Below are 22,152 nucleotides of genomic sequence, written 5' to 3' on the forward strand. Positions count from 1 at the left end.
TGCGGATGCAGTTTATTGCCCCTACTGTAAGGGAAACACCCCACATCAAAGGGATTACAGTAGATCAAAGCCCCTACCCCCTGAGACCCGACCGGTCACACACACCCCCGGGAATTGGCGGAATACCCTGCTGCGCGATAGCCATCTCCTACTGCGGGTAAGGTGGGAACTTCTACTGTAGCTATGTGTGGGATCGGATCTGAGCCGGGGCTTCAGGGGATGTTCTCTCATGCATCAAGGGAATCTCAAGAATGTACTATATGTAATAAAGCAATAAACCTGTGTATAAGAGACCAGGTCTCAGAGATGCAGTTAGAGCACCTCGTGACGATACCTTGCTGTCTGATCTGATGTGTTCTGCTCCGACGGAATAAAACTTTGTTTCCTGCCTTCCAGTCTCCGGCGCCTGCCTCTTTCATTGGTAAATTATCGAGTGGTATGAGAGGCGATTACCGCCGGGCAAATACTTGAAAGGTTATCGATTGAAACTGCCGCTACCATTTAACATATGTTTGCGCCACATGAGATATATCAGATACCTTATGCATTACATGCCCCCCACCCCCTGGCAGTTTAAAATCCTACGCCAGGGAAGGTAGCACCATGTTTAAATACTCTATCAGGACCTGAAGCTAAAAAACAAAATGACATCAGAACTGATGCCACTGTATACCCTGGTTCTGCCATCATATGCCAGGGGGCCTCCAAAACATATGGGAGCGCTGCTAAAATATTATTGGGTAATAACAATTGTATTCTAGTGGTACAATAAAACAATTCTGCTTCTCATGATAGGATTTTTAAAATGTCAGCCTGTAAAAGGTACTCCGTGATATACGCGATAGGCGCTCAGTTGGCCAGGCTGTCAGCAGGCCACCTATTGTGCAGGAGACGAGAAGTGTGTCAGTCTTCAGAAAGCCATGGCTGCTGGTCAGGGACAGATGCAGTTTACTTATTATGTTACAGTTACTAATCTTGAAGGTTCAGACACCAGACAGCAGAGTTATCTACTCCATGGTGCCCAAATATATATACACTATTATGCCAGTATCCACATTATGGTCAATTGGATTGGGGATAGGGAGATAAAAAAACGATTTCCGTGATTCAGTCAAACTCAGTCTCAAGTTAACCATGGTGTCATCCATTGGCTTTCTTAAGATATTTAAGTCTCACCTGCAACCAGCGTAGCTATTATTAGTGCAGCAGGTGCAGTGACACCAGGGCCAAGAGTGCGAGGGGTCCACTGCCCCCAAGATGTGGTTGTCTTTCACTTTACGAATGGAGGCTTGGGCGCCCATTTCCATTGCTCAAATTTATTGTCAATGGCATCTCTGTTATTAGTACGTCTGAGTGAGGAAATCAATGAACCAAACTCAGCAATCGAAGCCCACGGTGAAAGAATTGATACTGCAGGGTTACTCCTGACTAAACTGGCTCATTGAAGGAACAGAATTAGAGCCAATGTTTCAACATCATGAGTCGACCAAAGCTGTAGAAAGGCACATTGTCAATATGCACTTAGATCAGAGAATCCGACAGAGCACTCTAATCTGCTTACATTAAGAATCAAATGCAAACAGCTGGTTGGACAAGGAAGTAAGGCAAACAAACAACAATAGGAAAGCGTTGTATGTGGCAGTGCTCATTAAAATAAGTCTATAACATAGAATCAACAGGCTTAGAACGATAGAGGAAACAGTTCGTAGGAAGCTATGAGTCTTTTACTAATCTCACTGGCAATAAGAAAAGTTCTCACTGGGAGAGGCCCACTCTCACATACACTGAGTGAATGTGTTGTATTGAGCAAATAAGCTCAGAAGCAGTCTTTTCATGAAAGCTAATGTCCAGTCCTGTTGACTGTTTTGTGAGGTCTTCTTTATTCACAATTTAATTTTGAGGTACTATACAGAACATCAGCCAATGCTTTTTGTTCTACCACCAAGAACTTCAGGGCATTGATGTAATGGAACATGTTACTTACCTTGTATCTATTTGTGTAGTGGCATGTACTCATGCCACTACACAGAAGTATGCATGTACTCTGAATACTTTTGCCACCTAGTATTGGGCCTGGATGTTTAAAATTGTTTTCCTGTAAGAAGTTTGATTCAAAAGACACATGTGACTCCATCTCTGGTCCACAATGCACCATAACACAGGCTCCACCTCAGATTGTTTTTCGCTCAGCTCATCTCACAATGCTACCACTGTAGCATTTGGCAAAGGCTACAAAAATTGATTGGACTTCATAAAAGTTCTACCAATATAATACGAGTGCTCTCTTAACATCCAGAGTGTGAAGGGCCCTTTCTACTAAAGACTTTGGTTCTGGGAAGAAGATGGGTAGCTCAAAGGCCGGGTTCATGTGAAAAGGTGAAACCACCTTGGGCAGAAATGTGGGGTTGGTACAGAGAACTATCCTATCTTCGCAAACCTGGATGAATGGTTCCCATACTAAAAGATTCTAAAGCTCTTTAATTTGTCTGTGAGTGGTGATTGCAAATAGGAAGCCACCTTCCAAGGCAATAGCTGTAAGTCACATGAGTGTAGGGGCCCAAATGGAGGCCCTGTGAGTCTTGTGAGAACCGCATTCAGGTTCCACATAGGAGCAGGAGTTATTCTCAGAGGAATTACCCAATTAAGACTCTCCATGAAGACCTTAAGGACTGGGACCTTCAAAAGAGATGAGTGTGGTTTATCTTGTAAGTACTCTGCAACTGCAGATAAGCGTAAGCATATGGAAGTGTAGGAAAGGCCTGCCTTGTATAAGTGTAGGATGTAACAGGCCATTTCCGGCACAGAAACCTGCAAAGGTTCTAACTATTTAGAGATACAGTAGTGCATGAACCTTTTCCACTTAGCTGCATAACAGGCCCAAGTGGTGGGATTTCGCACCTCTCGCAAAATAAGCATGAATTCCCCTGAAAGTTTGAGATAGCTGACCTCTAGGAACTCAGGTGCCAGTTTGGGCAGTGAGGGGACAATGTGTCTGAAAAAGAGGCAGCAGCTATTGGAATGCCGTCATCTTTTAGCTGTTGAAGTATGCTTTCCTTGTGATCACATTTAGAGCAGAACCCAGGATAGGCTGGACATGCTGGGGTTGAAAGTACAACCTATTTTTACATTGATGGTGAATCCTAGCTTGTGAAATGGGGTCACTGCTGTTTGAGTGTGTGCTAGGGATTCAAGTTTGGTGCTGCTCTTGAGCAGCCAGTCATCCATGTGTGGGAAGGCCTGTATGGTGTTTCTGCACCGATACGCTACTACTACTGCGGCTAAGCACTTTGTGAACATCTGTGGACCTGTAGTAAGTCTGCAGGGTAACTCCTTGAACTGGTAGTCGTTCACTTACTACACAATGAGGATACTTGGACTAGGCAGTCAAAGGACACATCTTTTAGACCCAGTGCTGACATGAAGTCACTTTAGCAGAGCAGCAAGATGACTTGAAAGTGTTCGGACATGATGAACCTGTTCAATGGCCGGGATCTAGGATCAGCTGGAGGGGGCTGAGCTTATTGGGGAGGAGGAAGCACAGTGATGAGGGGAGAAGTATACCCCTCTTCAGCGTTGTCCGATAATACCCTTTGCAAGGAGCACTTGAGCCTCTTCCTCTAGAAGGTAGAGATGGTCTAAGTTTAGGATGTGATGGTGAGGTGGTATGTTACGTTGAATAGTGTGGAATTCAAGGCACTACCCTTCTTGCACAATGGACAGTATCCACTGATTGGAGGTTATGTCTTTCCACTGAAGAAAGAAGTATCTTAGTCTTCCTCTGACAGGTGTGATGTGATGGAGGGAGAGATTGGGAGTTGGGGTATCCTGGTGGAGGTTCCACTAACGGAGCCACCTCCGCCTCTGAGGGCCATTTCCTTTGTAGGCCCCCTACTGGAAGATGTTAGTTTGTGTGGGGTCCTGAAAGGGCTGCTGCTGTTGTTGGTATAGAGATCTCTAGCTGGAGCCTGTGGTTTAATTAAACATTTGGTTAGGTGTCTGTGAAAGGCAGTTCTTGGAATGGAGGAATGAGGGCACCCATAAGCTGTGCAATGATGGTATACTCTTTTCTCTTTTTTAAGTATATGATACACCAGAGGGCTGAACAAATGCTCGCCATCAAAAGGGTCGCTCAGGTGGTGATGTTGCACTTCAGATCACAACCCAGATACCTTGGGGAAGGCATACCTGTGGAGACGGATGCTGGTGTTAATCCCTCTAGCAGCAGCAGTATCCACAGAGTCATGAATACATCTAATTTTGGAATTGCTGATAGTTTTGCCATTAGCAGTTAGTTCCTGTCCTTGTTTCTTGAAGGACTCCAGTAGGTGCGTCACCAGCGCCTCCCTCTCCTCTATTTACTACCAGTTGTACTGAAAATGGAGGCCCAAAGGATTGGCAATATGCCAATGGGTGGCTGCTCCAAGTGCTATGTTCTACCCTGTCTGTGAGCTTGCACTGTTTATCAGGTGGCAGAAAGTCACATATTAATTTTTGAGGATGCCATCTTAGATGTGCTAAAGAGTCAGGGCGACCTACCCACAGATGTACACTGGGTATTCCGGGGTAGGTTTGCACTTTTTGTGACCCTTGGAGTAACTACTTTGGCCTTTACAGGCTTGGTAAAGATTTCTGTGGCGGATATAAGCATTCCCTTTAGCATGCGGAGGTAGTGCATTGCCCATTCTGTTTTGGAGAGAGTATAGACTAAGTCATCCTCATCTGGCCTGCACTGTGAGCATTTTTACTTGATGGTGTTGTGTGGCTTGTATTACTATACGGTAGATGATAGTATTGACTGGTGGTGCTACCTTGGCAAGGAAAGGTTAAAGGTAGGGATCATCTAGGAGGTCAACTGTGTAATCCTCCCATGAGTCTTCTCCATCCCAGGGCCTGAAAGACTCCTTATAAGGATCCTGCGGGGTCCAAAGATCTAAGTCAGTGTCCTGCAGGTCATGCGAGGGGAGACTGGGAGTAGTGGTGGTATTGCTGGTAGTGTTGCAGGTAAAAGTGGGAACAGTGGTGAGCTAGTGAGCTAGTGGGCAAGCCCATGATGGTTTTTTGTGGTAGGTGGCCTAGAGGGGCTGAGTGAGCCAGGTTCATCTTTGAAAGACAACGTGCATGTACTTGGAAACTGGATAAGTCCTGGAGCCGAGGGCTTAGCAAGAATCTTGCCCATGTCTGGATGTATATACAGCTTCTTCTGCTTTGCATCAAGGACCTCAGACAGGTTTTCGACAACCAACACGTCAGTAGTGCCCAATCTCAGTGTCTAGAGGGGATTTGGCATTGGTTTCAGTGCTGGTGGTTGAGCAGCTTTCAGTGTCGATTTCATCTCAAGAGTGCAGCTCATGGCCTCGAGGTTGGGGTCGCCAATGAAGCACAACACTGTTTGGCGTACTTGGATGGGGCTTTTGCTGGTGTCGACATAGTCTGTTGATTCTGGGGCATCCCACAGAAGAGCCAAACCTAAAGGGTTCTGTCATCTTTGGCTTGACCTGGGGCTCGATACTCACTGGATCACTGGTGCAGTATTCTGTCTCTGTGGAAGGGTGTTTTGGGGGTCAAGACTCCCCTTGTGGCACCTGTAGTGTTGTTAATGCATGGGGAGGCAACCTGGTCTTTGGTTCCAGACTTGACGAATGTTTCAATGCAGACCCTAGGAACTCCTCCTCCTCTGTGGTGGAAGACTCAGAGAAGATGGCTTCTGGACTCTCTCCTCCTTGGTCTGCTGTAATGATGTAGGGCCCGTCGCCGGGCAGGGCTGTGGCCCTCAAGATGTCCAGCATCTCCAATCACACTTGTAGCTGCATTCGCGCTAAGCTCAACACTGTGGTGGTCATTCCAGGGATATATGGTGTTACACCTAGTGTAGAATTGAGAGGATGTACGTTTCATACACTTACACTAGGTGCATTCCCCAAGAGATGACAGAAAAGGCTCAAAATTCACCTGAAGATGTGGGGTGTCGATGCTACAGGTAAGTGACCATTGGATCAGAAGGACCCATTGTCATGGGTGGAATCTCTCTGTGGAGCAGTAATGTTGTTTTCATTGCAGGATTTGAAGTGCAAGTAGCAGGAACTGAGAAAACGGGTGAGTAACAGACCGGTCCTGGAGCACCGTTCCCGAACATCCAAGCCCGGTGAAGGAAGGAAACAATCTGAGGGGGTGCTAGTGTGCTAGTGAGTTGTGGACCAAGGGTAGATTCACAACAGGACTTGGGACTCAAACTTATTTGAAGGAAAACAAGTTTGATATGTGGACCCAACACTAGATGGCAGGAGTATGCAGAGCGTGTGCATCTACAGCCACACGTGCAAGGAACATAAGTAATCTTCTTGATTTAAAGCCACACAATGCAAATATGATGCACTTTTTCTTCCTTTGTTCGGAGCCAAATGCACCTGTAATTAGATGCACATGGCGATAGGGTGGGAACGTCTAATTAGGCATGCTTTTGTCTCCGAAAAATGGGAAGAGAAACTGTGTATCAATAGTATTTTGTGGTTTAAAAACAAGAAGAAGACTTACATTCCAGGAATGCCCTGAAGCAGTCCCAAGTGGTGAAACGAAATACTTTGGATGATGTTTTGTATATTACATTGAAATTAATTTTAAATATAGAAGGATTCATGAAAAATTCAACATGAGTGGACATGAGCTTTCATGAAAAGACTGCTTTGGTTTTCTTCTGCTCTTAATCACACATTTACTCAAGGTATGTGCGAGTGTGCCACTCCTAGTTGAAACCATTTGTGTAGTATTCATGCCTTTGCAGGATACAAATTGAGTTCTTTGACAGCTTCCTCAGAAAATAAAGCACCTCAAAATATACTTTCTGAACTACGGAGGTAAAACAATGAATGATTTTGGCAATAGGGCAAGTGACCGGGAGTATAACCATAGAGTCCTTACAGTATATTAAAATAATATGTGTCCCTCATGCGATTAAGGAGGTAAATTAGCAATATGAAGACAAAGCCTCTGGAATTGATAAAATACTTGGAGGGTTCCCTTAAAAACACGAGAGGCCATTGCAACTTTAAGTTAAGAATCGCAGGGGTCTCTTCCAACTGGAAAGGAGCAGCAATAGCTCCTATTCAAAAATTGGGTGTTTAGACAGTGGAAATTAGTGACTTATATCATTGCGTTATTGCTTTGCAAACATAGATGGCTGGCTTTTATTAGAAAGAAAGGAATATTGGATGAAGTCCTTTGCTATGTTCTCTGTATTACAGAGTCAAATTAGGAACACTGACCAAGCCTTCCATCTTTACCTTTAAGACATGAAGTATGTGAGATTCAGCAGAGGTTGTCTGTAAGTTTTCTTGATTGACTGATATACATTTCGCAGCAGACAAGGAGTATCCTTTAGAAGATCCCAGGAAAGGAAGGACGTGACTCCACTCCGTTATCCCATGTGGGTCAGTTGCGTGTGGCAAAGTATGCATGGATGTACTACAATGTCTGTGGGGCTAACAGAGAAATACCAAGTCTCTCAGGTGCCCATTGAGGATGTGTTCTAGCACCAATTCTATTTTAAATAGTTATTAATTATGTTACAGCAGGCTTCCTGACCTTAAATGGGATAAAAATTGTTATACTTATGTTTGTCTTTGACATGACTCTCATATCTAAAATCACCCTGGGTTCAACAGATTCTATATGCTTTCCAACCTTATTGTCAGAATAAAGAATTAACAGTACAGGTAGTGAAAATGAAGGAACTGCTCTTGAGAGCTTTCCCGTGCAGTAAAAAACTGCTCCTGGTTTGAAGATACCCCATTGAAAGTAGGAAACTCCTTAAATGATTTGCCCATCTGGCTCGACCAACAGATATATTGCGAGGCGCAACCTTCTAAAGAGGGTCCTAAATCTAGGTCTCAAATACTCAGGATTTCTTAAGGACGAAGGAAGAGATGCTGTGGCACTTGCTTTAGAGTTCAGTCACAAGCAGGGCACTGTCTGTGTGCTAAAGCTGGTGGAAATCTGGCACTCTGAAAGGTCATTACATTTAGATTTGAAAGAAAACTGCTTTCTCAAGAGATTAATCATTGTACTTCACGAAACACCAGCTATATGTCTCCATCTACTGGCAGTATGTGAATACATATGGAATCATTTAGGCCCTGCTGGGTGGCATGGTGGCCGGCCAGGTCTGGGAAGGCTCTGTCCTGCGCTTCCCTGGATTAAGACCACCTCCACATTTGGAGACCCCCAGTAAACAGGCAGGGATTTCTGTGACTTCCACAGAGGGCAGGTCTCCTGTCCTCCTCTTTGTCATGCCATTCATATTCTGACCCATTACATAATGGCATAAGAATCCTGTATGAGGCTCTCCTCTTATGTAGAGTAACACCCACCACCGTCAAACATATAAGACATATCTCAGTATTTAACAAGCATTGGCATAGCCAATAGGTCTCGCCTATGGGACCTTATAAGTGTTTAGCCATGCAAAAGTTGCATAACTAAATACTTATAAATTCCCAAAAGCGAGACCTATTGGCTATGCCAAGCGACCGCGAAAGTGAAAGTAATCGTGGTCAGGCGTGGCGTGCGCGCCCGCGCACATGCACTGTAGCTCTAGGCTGGCCTGGTAGCACTTTTTGGAGCCCTCTCAATAAGTCTCGCCAGACCAGCGCATGCGCTGGGTCAGGCGAGACCTAAAAACCCCATCTGTGACGGAAATTAAGATTATGCAGTCTATTTCTTGTGCAATAATTTGTATACTTTGATGTACTTTAACTCCTCTATCACTTCTGTAATGAATAAATTGTACTGAAATAACAGCACAGTAGTGCGTGTATTATTTTCTTATTAACATCCTGTTTAGGTTTCCGGGCTTTACAATAGGTATATATTTAAATTTGCATATAAACCCCATATTTTACTTCGAAAACGGTTTGGTTGTTTCCAGAAAATACATATTTCTGATACTGATTGTGCATCAGTATTGTCGCCAATATGTATACAATGCGCTCCTGTAGGTTTGTTCCTGCGTTTGGAGTTAGATGTTTCACTCGGAGAAGTTAACAAAAAGCCATCAAGTATCCATGGAACTCTGTGACAGTCATAGATTTCAAAAAGTAATCTGGGTGCGCAAAGTGCACTGGAAATCTACAAACGTTCCTCATGTGGAAAGGGGCAGCTACATAACTAACTTGTTTATTTTGCATTTCTCCATAAAATGAAGCCCTGTGAAACATACACCTTCTTTAAATATGGAAGCGTTTTCTTCCCTTCCCTCGCCCACCCTGCAATGGTGCATACTCCTGCCTGTAACGACGAATAGCTGTATACGTTTCCAGCTGACGAGTTACCTCTAAAATGTTAGTGAACGTCACAAATGTGTGAGTTTGTGGTTGTTCTCTGCTGTTTGCCACTCTGTGTAAAGTCCCCCTTCCCCAGCTATAACCCGATTCAGCATGTGGAGTTTCGAAGCTCATGTTCCGGTTTTTGCACACGTACGTTACATTGAGGCCCCACTGCTGTCCTTGGTGCTGAAAATCAGAACCGACTACATAAATAATTTATTGACTTCATGGAAGTCGCGAGTATTGGCTACATTGAGTCCTCGCGATGTGTATTGTGCTTTCACATATTCTGTTGATATAGCTTTTCCATACATATGGTCCTATTTGATTGGGTAAATATATTGGATTGATGGTTTAAAATCCAAGCCGTCACCCCATGTATGAGCTGAGGCCAATACTCGCTCTCCGTGCTGAAGGGCGCCTGAAACCTGTGTAGCTGGCACAGTTTTCACCATATGGCTGAAAGGAGCCGCCATCACTGACACTGCAAAGGCTGGTGCCCTCTTCCATACCATCAGGTGATGGTAGGAAAGCCAAACCACGAGCCTCACGAGCTACCAAAAAAAACTCCTACAGGTCGCTTCAAGGCGCTAGTTTTCGACTGACCGCAAATCTATCCACCTACTACTGACTGGCCATCAAATCACCACAGAGCACAACACGAAAGAACCTGGCATTGATTATTAACTCCTTCATCACTAGACAATTCCATATAAATATCTTCATCCCATTTACTTTCTTGCATTAATGAATGTAGTTTTGTATTTGTATTTATATAGTCCTTACTACCACCCCCGACGAAGCGTAATGTGGCACGCACATTCAGCTGCATGATATTTAAAGCACTTCTGATTGTTAAAAAGGTGTGGTGCATTGTACTTTATTTGTGGAGTTTAAAGGTGGACACCCATAAAAGTTGTGTAGTTTACTTATTCCTTCTTGATAAAGATAATTCACACACAAAATGTAACCAGTTTACGAGGCTATCTGTATGGATAGCTATAGTGTGTGAAATGACGCTGAAAGTCTGGCATGCACCAATATAATGAGACATCTGCCCAGTCAGTAGTGATACAAATCTGTCAGACATAAAACATGGCTACTTAGAAGGACACGTTTCACACTTCACAGCGCTCTAACGAGGTTACGTGTTGTGGATGCATAACCTTCATACGATCTAGCTAGTAGTAGCTACAGTACAAGAAGCTACACTGCCTTGCGAAATGTCACACAGACTGTCAGTGGCACCGCTGACACTGCTGGGATCTGATGAACCCTAGTAACATGCAGCATGCTGAAATGGCGGGGGTACGATGAATGTGGATCCTGTGTTTCTGAGCCGTGTTTACCACCCGGTTCCTCCCTCTGCACCCGTGCGTGCTTGCGAATCCGAGGCTCTTACACGTTCTTCGAGGTTTTGGAAGACTTCTTCCGTCTCTTCAATGTCCTTCAACGTCCACGTCACGGGGAGGAGGGCAGGCGCGAGGGGGTGCTGGCTGTCCACGCCCATGGACTCGCACGCGGCTCTCTCGCTGGCACTGAGGACCCTCAAGGCCTTGGCAGTGATGTCACACAGAGCCCGGGCCGCTGACCTCTGCGAACGCCAGAGAGAGGTTACTTCAATAAATACACACTACAGATGAAGGCAGCGAGTGCGAGACAAGAGGACATGGCGTTAATGGAGCCCTTGGCGGCTGCACGCCAGGCTTGAATCCTACAATGGACACTGTCCTTGAGTGCCACTTTGATCTTGCGTCGTTAGCTGTTCACACAAAAGAGAGAGAGTTTCAAGATGAGGGAAGAGCTCCCATTAGCCTGCCTCAGGCGTGTACCTTTGGGCACCATTAGTACACTCGGTGCTAGTGGTGGGGGCGAGCAGTGTTCCTAGGAGAAGTGATTGTACTAGGCGTGCCCAGAACCCCCTTTCTGCTGATCAAGGCACAAGTTCTAAAAAAAGAAGCAGGGTGTGTGTGTGTGTGTGTGTGGGGGGGGCTAACTAAGTTAGGAAGTATGCAAGTGACACCATGGCGCGTAAAATCACAGCACATCACGGTGTGGTATCACAGGAAGTGACCACAGGAAGTGGCATCACAACCCCGACCTCACAGGAAGTGATATCAGATCTTAACACCTCACACATATGTTTTCGCAGGTCTATTATGAGTAAATTTGAACGCATTACGAAATGTAACAAATTAGATTTTGGTCGGGGTTGTGCCAAAAAAGGGATGCAACCCCAACGCATAATGTGGGCCTCGATTTATAGGGTTATTTTTTTTTAAACTCTGGCACAAGAAATTGACAACAAGGAGAAACGTGGCAGTAAAACTATTCTGCATAATTGGTTGCGGGGTCTTCATGTTAAAATATCTTATGGGGCCAATGCATCTGCTTCAGAGATCTACGAGAGCTCAGCAAATCCCAGGGAACAACAAAAGTAATGGTAAAATCCTTTTGGAGGGTAACACATTTTCTGGAGGGATCTGTATTTTTGGCTAGACCCAGATCTGAATGAAAGTAGCTTAGAGGGCTAATATATCTACTGCAAAGCACATTATGTAACATGCAGATGACAGATTTTTATTTTATGTGAATAGGTAAGTGGGTTACTGCTTTTAACACGGAGATCCTTTTGTTACTTGCAGTTTATAATTTGCAATTCTTCTAATATAGCACAGTGAGCTATGAAGGACATGTGGATACTACACCTTGTAACCCTCATTGTTTCATGTAACACATTCTGTACATTGATTTCCACATTTATATGAGTTATTGTCAATGTATAATCTGTATGTGTGATGTAAAGCTCTCTGACACCCTGCATTTAGATGAGTAGCGCTATAAAAAAATAAAACAAAATAGTGTATTTAAATTATTTCTATAAATACTGGGACAGACCAGCACATCTGACATTCTTACAGCGCATGCAACTCTTATATACAAGGGCTGCACAAAGTAAAAAGCATGCCTCTCAAGTTTTTGTGAAGTGATAACAAGCTGTATATCATTGTTGCCCCTTCCTTGCATTTGCACCTAGGTTTGAAGCTCAGATATCTCCTAGCCATGATCGTGTAACAAAAGGAGTCCCGAGGGCCTCCTAGCTTTGGCCTTTGTTATGGGCACAGCTGGAATCTGATAAGCCCCCTCCCCACCTGTACTTTGCTGTCCGGAATGAAAGCAGATAATTTGCAGGAGCTGCTGAATGTGTCCCGGTGTATGAAAATTACAATAGGACAAGTTCATTATATTTCAGTGGGGCCCAACTTCTTGCAGGGTGGATGGCGTCCACCCTGTGAGAATAGTGGGTGGATGCTGTCTACTCGCTTGTACCTCCGGTACATCAGGAAGCCATGCTACCTCACTGCCGCTTTGTCTTTCACGAGTTGAGAAGATCATCCCTTGGGTACAATGGATCTTGTTTCCTTATGGATCTCTACCGGTCTTACCAATCCCTGCAGGTGCACCCGTGGTCCTGAACAGGGCCCCCCCGGGGGAGAGGACCACTGACAGGAAAGCCCCTGACCATCTGAGCTGCATGACACTGGCAGGCACCGGTGCTAGCTGAATCTGAGCCACTGAGAACAGATTACTATTGTGCAATGAAGTACACATTTTAATATCTCTACACCAAGAATAGATAAAGTAGGAGAAATTGATGAGGTTAGGCAAAGGGACATGTGTTTTGGCTAAGGGAAATTCAAATAAAGGAAACTAAAAACAACCGCTCTCAGGCCTGTACTGCTAGGGTCTCTACTGAGGGACCGGGGCATGTAGGCGAGGGCAAGGGAGGGAAGAGGATCTACTGACACAGACCCAATATCTGGTGCCTTTGAGGGCCCCACGTAGTAAGCCACCCCAGTTCTGTGCAGCCCCTTCTCTCTGTCCTTAGGGGCCTACTCCCTATAGATCAATGTGATGGAGGACTGGTAGAGAAGGCCAGGCAAGTTGAAGCTGCAACAGCGGACGCTCAAGGGTAAAGGAGCACAAAATGAGAAGAAAGAGAAGGGTACAGAAAGATTACTGGCTAGAGTGACTTTCACCTGAACATGGCACTAATAAGCTCCCCTGCACAAGCAGTTCATGAGGTTTCACACATACATGCAAACCCCTCTTCACTCGTGCATCATTGAAATGCTATTTACCTCTCAGAGCAACATTATGTAATAATGGAACTGTATGTTGGTGAACGAAAGAAGAATGGTAGGAGAAAGAAACATAGATCAGGTGGTTTAAGAAAATGTGGCAGCCTTTGATGTAATATTAGTGAAGCACCTTTTGGGACTAGTCCTCTATATTCTACCAGTACCTTGCTGACACTAGGGCACAAACCTCTAGCAAATGGCTGTGGGGGTAGATAGGTGCGTTGCTAACAGGGTGGATCAGAAAGGACAAGCAAGTGGACAGCCACAGTAGCTGGGGACTCTTCTAAATCTTGAGGAGTACTCCACTGTTCCAAGGGTCCATATCTGGGGAATATTGGGCCTAAGACTGGGTCAACAATGTATTCAGGTTCCAAGCATAGGAAATATATATATATAAATATGTATGTATATATATAAATATGTATGTATACATATATATATATGTATGTGTGTATATATATATATATATATATATATGAAATCCAACAGGCTGTCTCCCACCTCCAACCGGCGAGGAAGAAGCACACGGACACCAACTCGTGCTTCACAGGTATATATATATATATTTGAACTTCTCGTTTCACTGTTTTCTGTGGAAAGAAGACGAGTATGGACCCAAATCCGTGCTGCAATAGGTTTATTTGTTACACACCACCAGTTAGTCCGCCATGGCGCGTTTCGGCCGTCCCTCGGCCTTGATCACATGACACGCTACAGACTGTGAAAGCTATTTTTAAAGTGCCAGTGCTTCAATTGTGCATGATAGACATAGACAAAATACTTTAAATCTTTTAAGGATACAGCGAGCCTCGTATAAATACATATGTCGTTTACATTTATACATGAGATGTTTGAATTTGAAACCATACGTGGTTATAATTGTACTACCCTCATGGTACCAATGAACTAGTGATTCACGCCCGCTATACACAAAAATATAGTCATCAGTAACTGCATAAATGATAACTCTAGTTAACATTCCTGAAGCCATTATCACTCCGGTTAGAGCCTGGACCCCATTAGTGTTGCAAATTTATTCTTTTTCCCTTTCCCTATCGTTGAGGGCTTGCAATGGCAGATTTAAATCTGACCAGCCTGGCCATACTACCTTCAACAGAGTTGGGCATCTGTCGATTTTGGATTATATCCTGATTGACACAAAATCCTGGGATAAGGTTTTAGATTTTAGGGTGATCGCCCGTGGCGATAGTGACCACAATGCTCTCACTCTGAAACTAAAACCCGATCAGTGGGGACTTGCAACCTATGATAATGGGATGCTTACTCTTAAGCAACCTCTTATTCTCCATAATAACAAGCGTAGAGTTAGATGGCCAAGTATTTTTACGTGTCCTGCGAAACTGGCAGAAATGTATAGTTTGGCAGTTCCATGTCTTTCTGAAATGGCTGAAGTTGGGTTAAATAACTCCTCTGCTGAAACCTTATCTAGCCCTGTTACCATCCACACCAAGTTAGCCACGAGACTCTTAGATGTTTTTTCTAGATCTGAGGCCCCTAAGCCCCAGGTGGCGAACAAACATCCTTGGTATACTTCCGAGTGTAGGAAGTTAAAATCTGAGTTGATTCTGGCTATAAAAGCTAAAGACAAAACTACGATTAAATTAGCACGGGAACAATATAAAAAACAGATTGCCAGGGCAAAGAAATTATGGGAAGATGATAAGTGGGAGGAGCTGAGACTATCTCTACACCATAAGGATTTTAGGACTTTTTGGGCCATTGTTAGTAATGGCAAGAAAGATCCCGATATCATCACTGGCTCCAATATAGCTCCTGCAGTATGGGAAGGGCACTTTGGGGGCCTATATTCTATAGCAAATTTTGATCCATCCTTTTTAAGTGATTCTTTTTCTAACCCAACTCTCTGTGCTGAATCTATTCCACGAATTACGATCCAGGAGGTCGAAAATGCCATTTCTACGCTTATTCCCAATAAAGCGCCGGGTTTGGACAAAATCCCAGGTGACCTTTTTAGGTCCGAACCCGCGATTTGGGCGCCCTACTTATGTGTTCTTTTTAATTCCATTCTTTGTGGGGCAGTACCACCATCAACATGGCGAGGGGCGGAGATAGTGCCTATCCACAAAAAAGGTTGTCCCTTACAGCCCTCGAATTATCGCCCGATAAGTTTAATTGATACGACCCAAAAATTATTCTGGCGCATAATTCTGAATAGATTACAGGCTTGGGAAGAAGAAAACAACATCCTAAGCACTTTGCAGGCTGGTTTTAGGAAGGGCACCTCAACTCTGGACCAGATCTTTCGTCTCCAGGTCCTATTCTGGAAGTCTGTGAATGTAGAGGGTGGCAGCCTCTACCTCATATTTGTTGATTTAAGATCTGCATTCGATCTGGTCCCTAGAGAAAAGCTTTGGGCTGTGCTTCAGTCGCTAAATGTTCCCTTATATCTTTTAGAGGTCCTGAAAAATCTACATACGACCAACTTTGCCCAGGTTAGGTGTGGAAAGTACGGGGAACTTTCCGAACGCTTTCCAGTTAGACGTGGAGTACGACAAGGATGTGTGCTAGCGCCCACCTTGTTTTGCCTTTACATCAATGGGCTCATAAACCATCTACTAGCTCTAAAAGACACTGATGTTCCCAGGCTTGCCTCGGGCAAGGTACCAGCGTTAATGTTTGCTGACGACACCTTGTTGTTGTCACGCACTCCCATGGGAATTCAGCGCATTTTAGACGGCTTTGTAGACTTTTGCAATGACCGGGGTCTTGAGATTAATCTTGCAAAAACAAAATTCATGATCCTTAATCCTCCTAAACGTACTCGCCCCAACCCTGTTCTAAACGCTATTCCTTTGGAACGGGTGAAAACGTTTACTTATTTAGGGATCATACTGCAAGAAGACCTGGGCTGGGGAGGCCAGGTCATTAATTCTATGCTCAGGCTGACTCAAACCACAGGGGGCATGGCCAGATTATTTAAAGGCTCAGCTTTCAAACCAGCTCTACCAGTAGTTGAAATTTTTAAAACACAGGCCAGACCGGCTGCGACTTATGGAGCTGAACTATGGGGCCATTCCACAATAGGTAGTCTATCGAGGGTAGAAAATTCCTTTATAAGGAAATTGCTAAGTTTACCCCCTAGCACACCGTTAGTCCCCATTAGATTTGATCTGGGACTGCTTCCAATTGAAGAAGTGGTGGCGGCCCGACCTGTGCAATACTGGAAGAGACTTTGGTCCAATCCGGACCTGGAAGTCTACAGAGATGACTTTTTGGAGCTCTGGCCTGTAATTAAACACATGAATGTCCCTTGGTTAATTTATGTCAGGGATATTTGCCGCAAGATTGGTCGTCAGGAACTCTGGGATACTCCAGGAATTTCTTGCCCAGCTGTTTCTAAAACCAATCTTGCCGAGGAAATCAGGCATTTTAATCTGCTTCGTTTGCACATGAACCCAAATGTAGGTAGGCTGACGGAGCAGTTTCTTTTGGTCAAACCGAATTATGTAAGGGAGTCTTTTCTGGATGTGATTTTCCCCCCTGCTGCTAGGAAGTTATATGTCCAGTTTAGAATAGGTACCCTACCACTAAGATCATTTACTTCTAAATGGGACATTAACAAAAGTATTCTATGCCCTGCATGTGGCTATAAACAGGAGGACGAAAAACATGTGTTTTTCTTCTGCCCAACATATCGTGCGCACAGAAATCGCTGGGTAAAATTAATTTGTAAGAATCTTGGTTTCCGTGATTGTGTTAATGCCCTGCGAGTTTTAAAATACGACACCTATCCTGCAATTGTTTTTGCTGTTTCACGTTTCCTAAATGCTGTATGGTTACAGCGGAGGAAATTTGCTACCAATTGTTAATTTTCTGGTTATTTTAATTTAATTGATTTTTGTATTCTGCATTGGTGGCTGAAATGTGTTGTGCTTTGTACAAAAATTATTGTTATGTATTGTTGCTTTTATGGCCTTTGCGGTCGAAATAAAGTTTTCTAAAGATAAGATAACTCTAGTCAATAAGTATATCTAATGTGTATGTCATAAGCTAATCATGTGCAAAATAGCAAAGTCAAAATAAATAAATTACATTTTTCTTTTTCTTACATAACAAATTAATGTCATTGTTATGGTAAACGAGAAGGAGCAAAAAAATATCATAATAAAGTGAGATTATGTGTTTAAATTATATATATATATATATATATATTTTTTTAAAGTTATATTATAAAAATATATATAATATAATAAAGTGCAGTGCTGCCTAGATGTATTTAGTATAAATACAATATAGTTGCTTGGCTTAAAAATGAAAACTATATTAAATTCTTGGCAAATGTAGTAGGAGATATAGACAAAGATAAAGATAAAATTAAAATTCTGTGTGTGGGGTAAAAACGGTTTGGAGGGGAGAAATGCGAGCTAGAGTTCAATGGTATAGGAGGTGATCATATTTGATATAAACCTGTCCAGATACCTCCTAGGCTGTGTAATGGAGGATAGTTAAAATAAATTAATAAATATTACATATAAATACACTTAATAAATATAATACACATTTTAAACAATTTCAAAGAAAACGTTCAATATAGAACTGTGCATATAAATATAAATATAAAAATCTGTAAAATATGAATTATATAAATATTTTAAAATCCAACTTCCTAGTCATTACTCCAACACACCTCTCCTGTCCTTTCCTGAATTTACCCTCTCTTGTTGGTGTATCATGTATAGAGTTGTTCTATTATATTCTCACAAGGAGTACAGATCAGTTTATTCTCAGTGATCATGAGCAGTGCCTCAAATAGTCCTCGTAAATAAATATATGTGTATTTTCGAGTTTTATGGGGAATCACCAAGTACAATTACTATCAAATATAATGGAATAGAATATAAAATATATAAAATAGACTATAAATAGAGTTAAAATTCTCTTAGTAGTATACCTGTTGACATATTATATACTTATTTAAAGTTATTTAAAATAACGGGGACCCCTATATATATATATATATATATACATACACACACCAGGATGGCTGAAGGGTAGTTAAGGGCCCACAAGAGTAGTGACTAAGTTCCCCGCCAAGAGTTTAGTGTCCACATAATCAATCTGTTGTATGATATCAGGCAGTAACCTGCGGGCATACCCTTAAAGATGGCCATGGTTTCCATGGGTATGTGGGCAAAGGACACATAGATTCTTAAGTCAAATAAATGTCAGGAATTCTCAGCACTTCCTGCACAATGTTTAAAGAGCTTGACAGAAGGTGACTGCTCTGGCAGCTCTGTGTTAGTAAAGAATACATATCCTCTGACAAGATTTTGAAAGGGCAAGGGATGCTGGGATGTTGAACACATCGGCAACCAACATGTGTGGCTCCGAAGAGTGTAACCAAGAAACAACGGTCTGCTGATTTAGAATTAACCAGATATATGCTTCGCTCTAAGAAATTGGATTAATATTTGGGGTGGATGACTGCCCATTTCAAAGAACAATCACAACCCTGTGAGGGTGAATCCTCAAAGTCGCTAAAGCCCCTAGTATCTGTGGCACAGAGAAGACAGGCAGTGTAAAGTATTTATGAGGTATCAAAACAGTAATAATGTCAAACTGCAAAACAATAAACATTCCATACTGAATTAAAAAAGAAAGCAAAAACTAATAAAACATGACTCCAAAATTACAAACATTCAATAAGGTGAACTGGAGATACAAATTTTGAAATTTTAAATAGAAATAGTGCCAAAAAGCACAAAGCGACAATGTTAGTCACAGGTCACAGTAGACCCAGACATAGGCATTATTTGAGGCTAATCGCTATGGAGGGCAGGTTGAATATACTTAACAGGATTGTTCTGGCCAAAGATTTTACCTTCTGACTCAGACCTTTAATTCACAATCCACCACAGGAGTGCCTTTCTAAAAAACACAGGACCTCATGGAAGGCACTTGGAGACTCATAGGATGTTATGCAGTAGCCAGCAGCAGGGTATAGTCCAGGTCTTGTTGCCACTGGTCAGCTGTGCAGCTGCAGGAAAAGCCTCTTTTAGCGTGTTGTATCCCTGCAGCTTAAACAAGATGTCATGTTTATGACCCTTGGAGTGCACTTCTCTGTCCTGGAAACAAAATGGAGCCGACCTAGTCCTTCAGGGTTCTTCTCAAGTCAAAGACAGCAAGCCCAGTCCTCTTCTGTTCTTCATCTAGTCCAGCAGTATTCTGAAGGGGATCACTGGAGAAGCCACAATTATACCAGGCACAAGCTAGTGGGTGGGAATAACTCTTGGGGACAACCTAATACATGGGGTAAAAGTTCACAGGGTTAACCCTGCAGACTTGGGGCATTTTCAAGATGGTGAAAGTCTTCAGCCACACTAAACATGGGCGTTGTATTATGGGGTATATGTGGGGAATATAATATGGTAATCCTAATGTCCTTTCACATCTAACACTAAGATCTTATTTGGGGAAGCCACCATACCCACAATAAACCCAAAGACAGAAGTCTGGAAGGAAAAAATCAGGTTTCTTGAGCAACCAGCCAGTGAATACGCAAGAATTGTCATGGCATCCTGCTCCCCTCCTTTCAAATGTGCCTCAAGAGTTACATGTAAACCCAGCAGACCTGTCAAGCAGCATTTGAAATTTCAGGAGGATTTGACAGTGGAGTGTCAAAAAAGATGTCCACAGCCCCCACTGTGCATATTCTATGAGGATGAGAGGAGTCATTTCTGCCCATTCAGGACAGCTTATTGTTTACTCTTGTGAGGCACATGCCTATTCAAATGTAAATAACTGGCTGGGAAAAGTTGGAGAACATATGCAAATTAGCCTCTAGGAACTTCAGGCAGGGATCAGATAACTTTCTAAAAGCTGGTAAAAATCCGACTTCACTACTAAATTGCATTTTTATTAACTACTGAAATAGTTGCTTAATTATTTTTATTGCTAGCCCCATTCCTGAGATACAGTACTTGGATTTTAATCTGTACTGTGGTTTTCTACATAGGACAGCTAGGCCTACCACAGTGAAATATATATTTTGGATTCTAGTCACTGTAGGGGCATGTTAATAATACATTTCTACATGTCCTACTTTAAATACCAAGAACCCTGCTGTGTGAGATACAAGGCAAACATATGGGTGACTTATATTTACAAGGGAGGTTTAGACCTTTCAAAAGGGTTTACTTTGAGAGGTCAAATTGGAGTTTTTACACTGTTACAGTCAGGCTACAATGGGAGGCCTGATGCCATGTTGGCACTCCCAATGTAGAGGATGGCACAATAGGTGCTGCAGTCCATTAGTGGCCTTTAACTGCTTGGCCCAGGGTATATTTTGTACCATATACTTGGGACTTATAGGAACCTTAAATATACCAATTAGGAGTATGCCAATTCAGCCATATTTAAAGGAGGAGAACAGGCTTTTTACTACTGGTTAACAGAGGAAATGTGGACAAGAGTTCTGAAGCAAGCTAAAATATAGGGCCCAGCAAAAGGTGCAAAATCAGGAGTTACCACTTAGAAAAGGTGAATTTCATACATCTGCCAATACAGAACCTATTGGGGAATCCTTGAAATCTTCTACACTGACAAGGGAATGCTTTCAAACACCCTCAGGGGAACACCCTGCATGGCAACAGTTGCTACGGGAAGGAGGCATTAGCCGGATAGATCTGTGTATTCAAACGGAGGTGCAGACTGAAGGTCTATGTATTCAAACGGAGGTGCAGACTGAAGGCTGGATGTTTTAGAATATTTTGGAACAAAAGATTACTGACTGAATAGTGAGACGTTACCCCTTAATCTGGGTCCAGCCAGCAAATAGTGGGGCAGAAATGCCATAAAAACATTCACCTGAACATGGCACACAAGATTCCATTTACACAGCAACTAAGGGTCGAGAAGGCACAAAAAAGAAGGTTTTTCCGTCAGCTCTGCATGAATTACGAAAGTTACCAGGTGGTTTAATTTCTGACATGGTCCTAACTTCATCTTAATAATTATGAAAGGAAGAAGGGACACATGTAGAGTAAATCAAACATTTTACACCTTGTACAACCCTCAGACCAAAAGGTCTTTTTATTTGTTTTATCAATGTGCCTAGGCGCAGGATGTGTACATTTTAAGCTCCGCTGAGGACATCCTTTTTCTAAGTCGGCTTTTAGTCCAAGGGGAGAGGCCACAGAAGAGTGTTGTATTCAGCACTCTTTGATTGAATTTTGCCCATTCTGTATGGGACTACCTTGTCCTATGATTGAGTAAGTGTTGGAGATTTGGAAGAAGGTGGCCCAACCCAAAGCTAAGTACAACCTCCAGGCTATTCAGAAGGTCCTCGGAGAGTGGCATCATAAGAAGACCATGCTGCTTAAGTACCAGAATGGTAGGGAGAACTTGATCATAGAACCAATACAACTGCACGCTTTAGAGGATCAAGGGACAAGGCAGACTAAACTGCATTGAAAAAATTTGTGAACCGGCTCAAGCCAAAAATCCAGTGGGTAGAACTTGCAGCGCTTCACGTCGCTCCAGGCAAGGATAAGGAGAAACGTGAACTTCTCCCTGACATGCTGTGAGGGGCTCAGCAAGATGGAGCAACGGAGAAGAGTGAAACTCTCCCCCAACTTTCCATGACAGCTGTAAGTGGAATATAGTTCCTTTTTAAAGCATGTCTCTTTGATACCAGATCTTATGTTGTGGTG

At 43.0% G+C, this 22,152-nt stretch overlaps 1 protein-coding gene across 5 annotated transcripts in view; it reads right to left on the reverse strand.

The window, feature by feature from the left end:
- Window positions 1-22,152, reverse strand: part of MLPH (melanophilin) — a 445,337-nt gene that overhangs the window by 66,635 nt on the left and 356,550 nt on the right. The window contains exon 12 of one of the 5 annotated variants that reach the window (XM_085645089.1): window positions 10,720-10,911. The exons of the other annotated variants lie outside the window; for them this stretch is intronic. Within the exon in view, the coding sequence (XP_085501215.1) occupies window positions 10,720-10,911 (192 nt within the window). The remainder of the gene's footprint in view (window positions 1-10,719; window positions 10,912-22,152) is intronic. 5 annotated transcript variants of the gene reach the window in all.

Source organism: Triturus cristatus, chromosome 3_1 (genome assembly GCF_964204655.1).
Source record: "Triturus cristatus chromosome 3_1, aTriCri1.1, whole genome shotgun sequence".
Taxonomy (NCBI): Eukaryota; Metazoa; Chordata; class Amphibia; order Caudata; family Salamandridae; genus Triturus; species Triturus cristatus.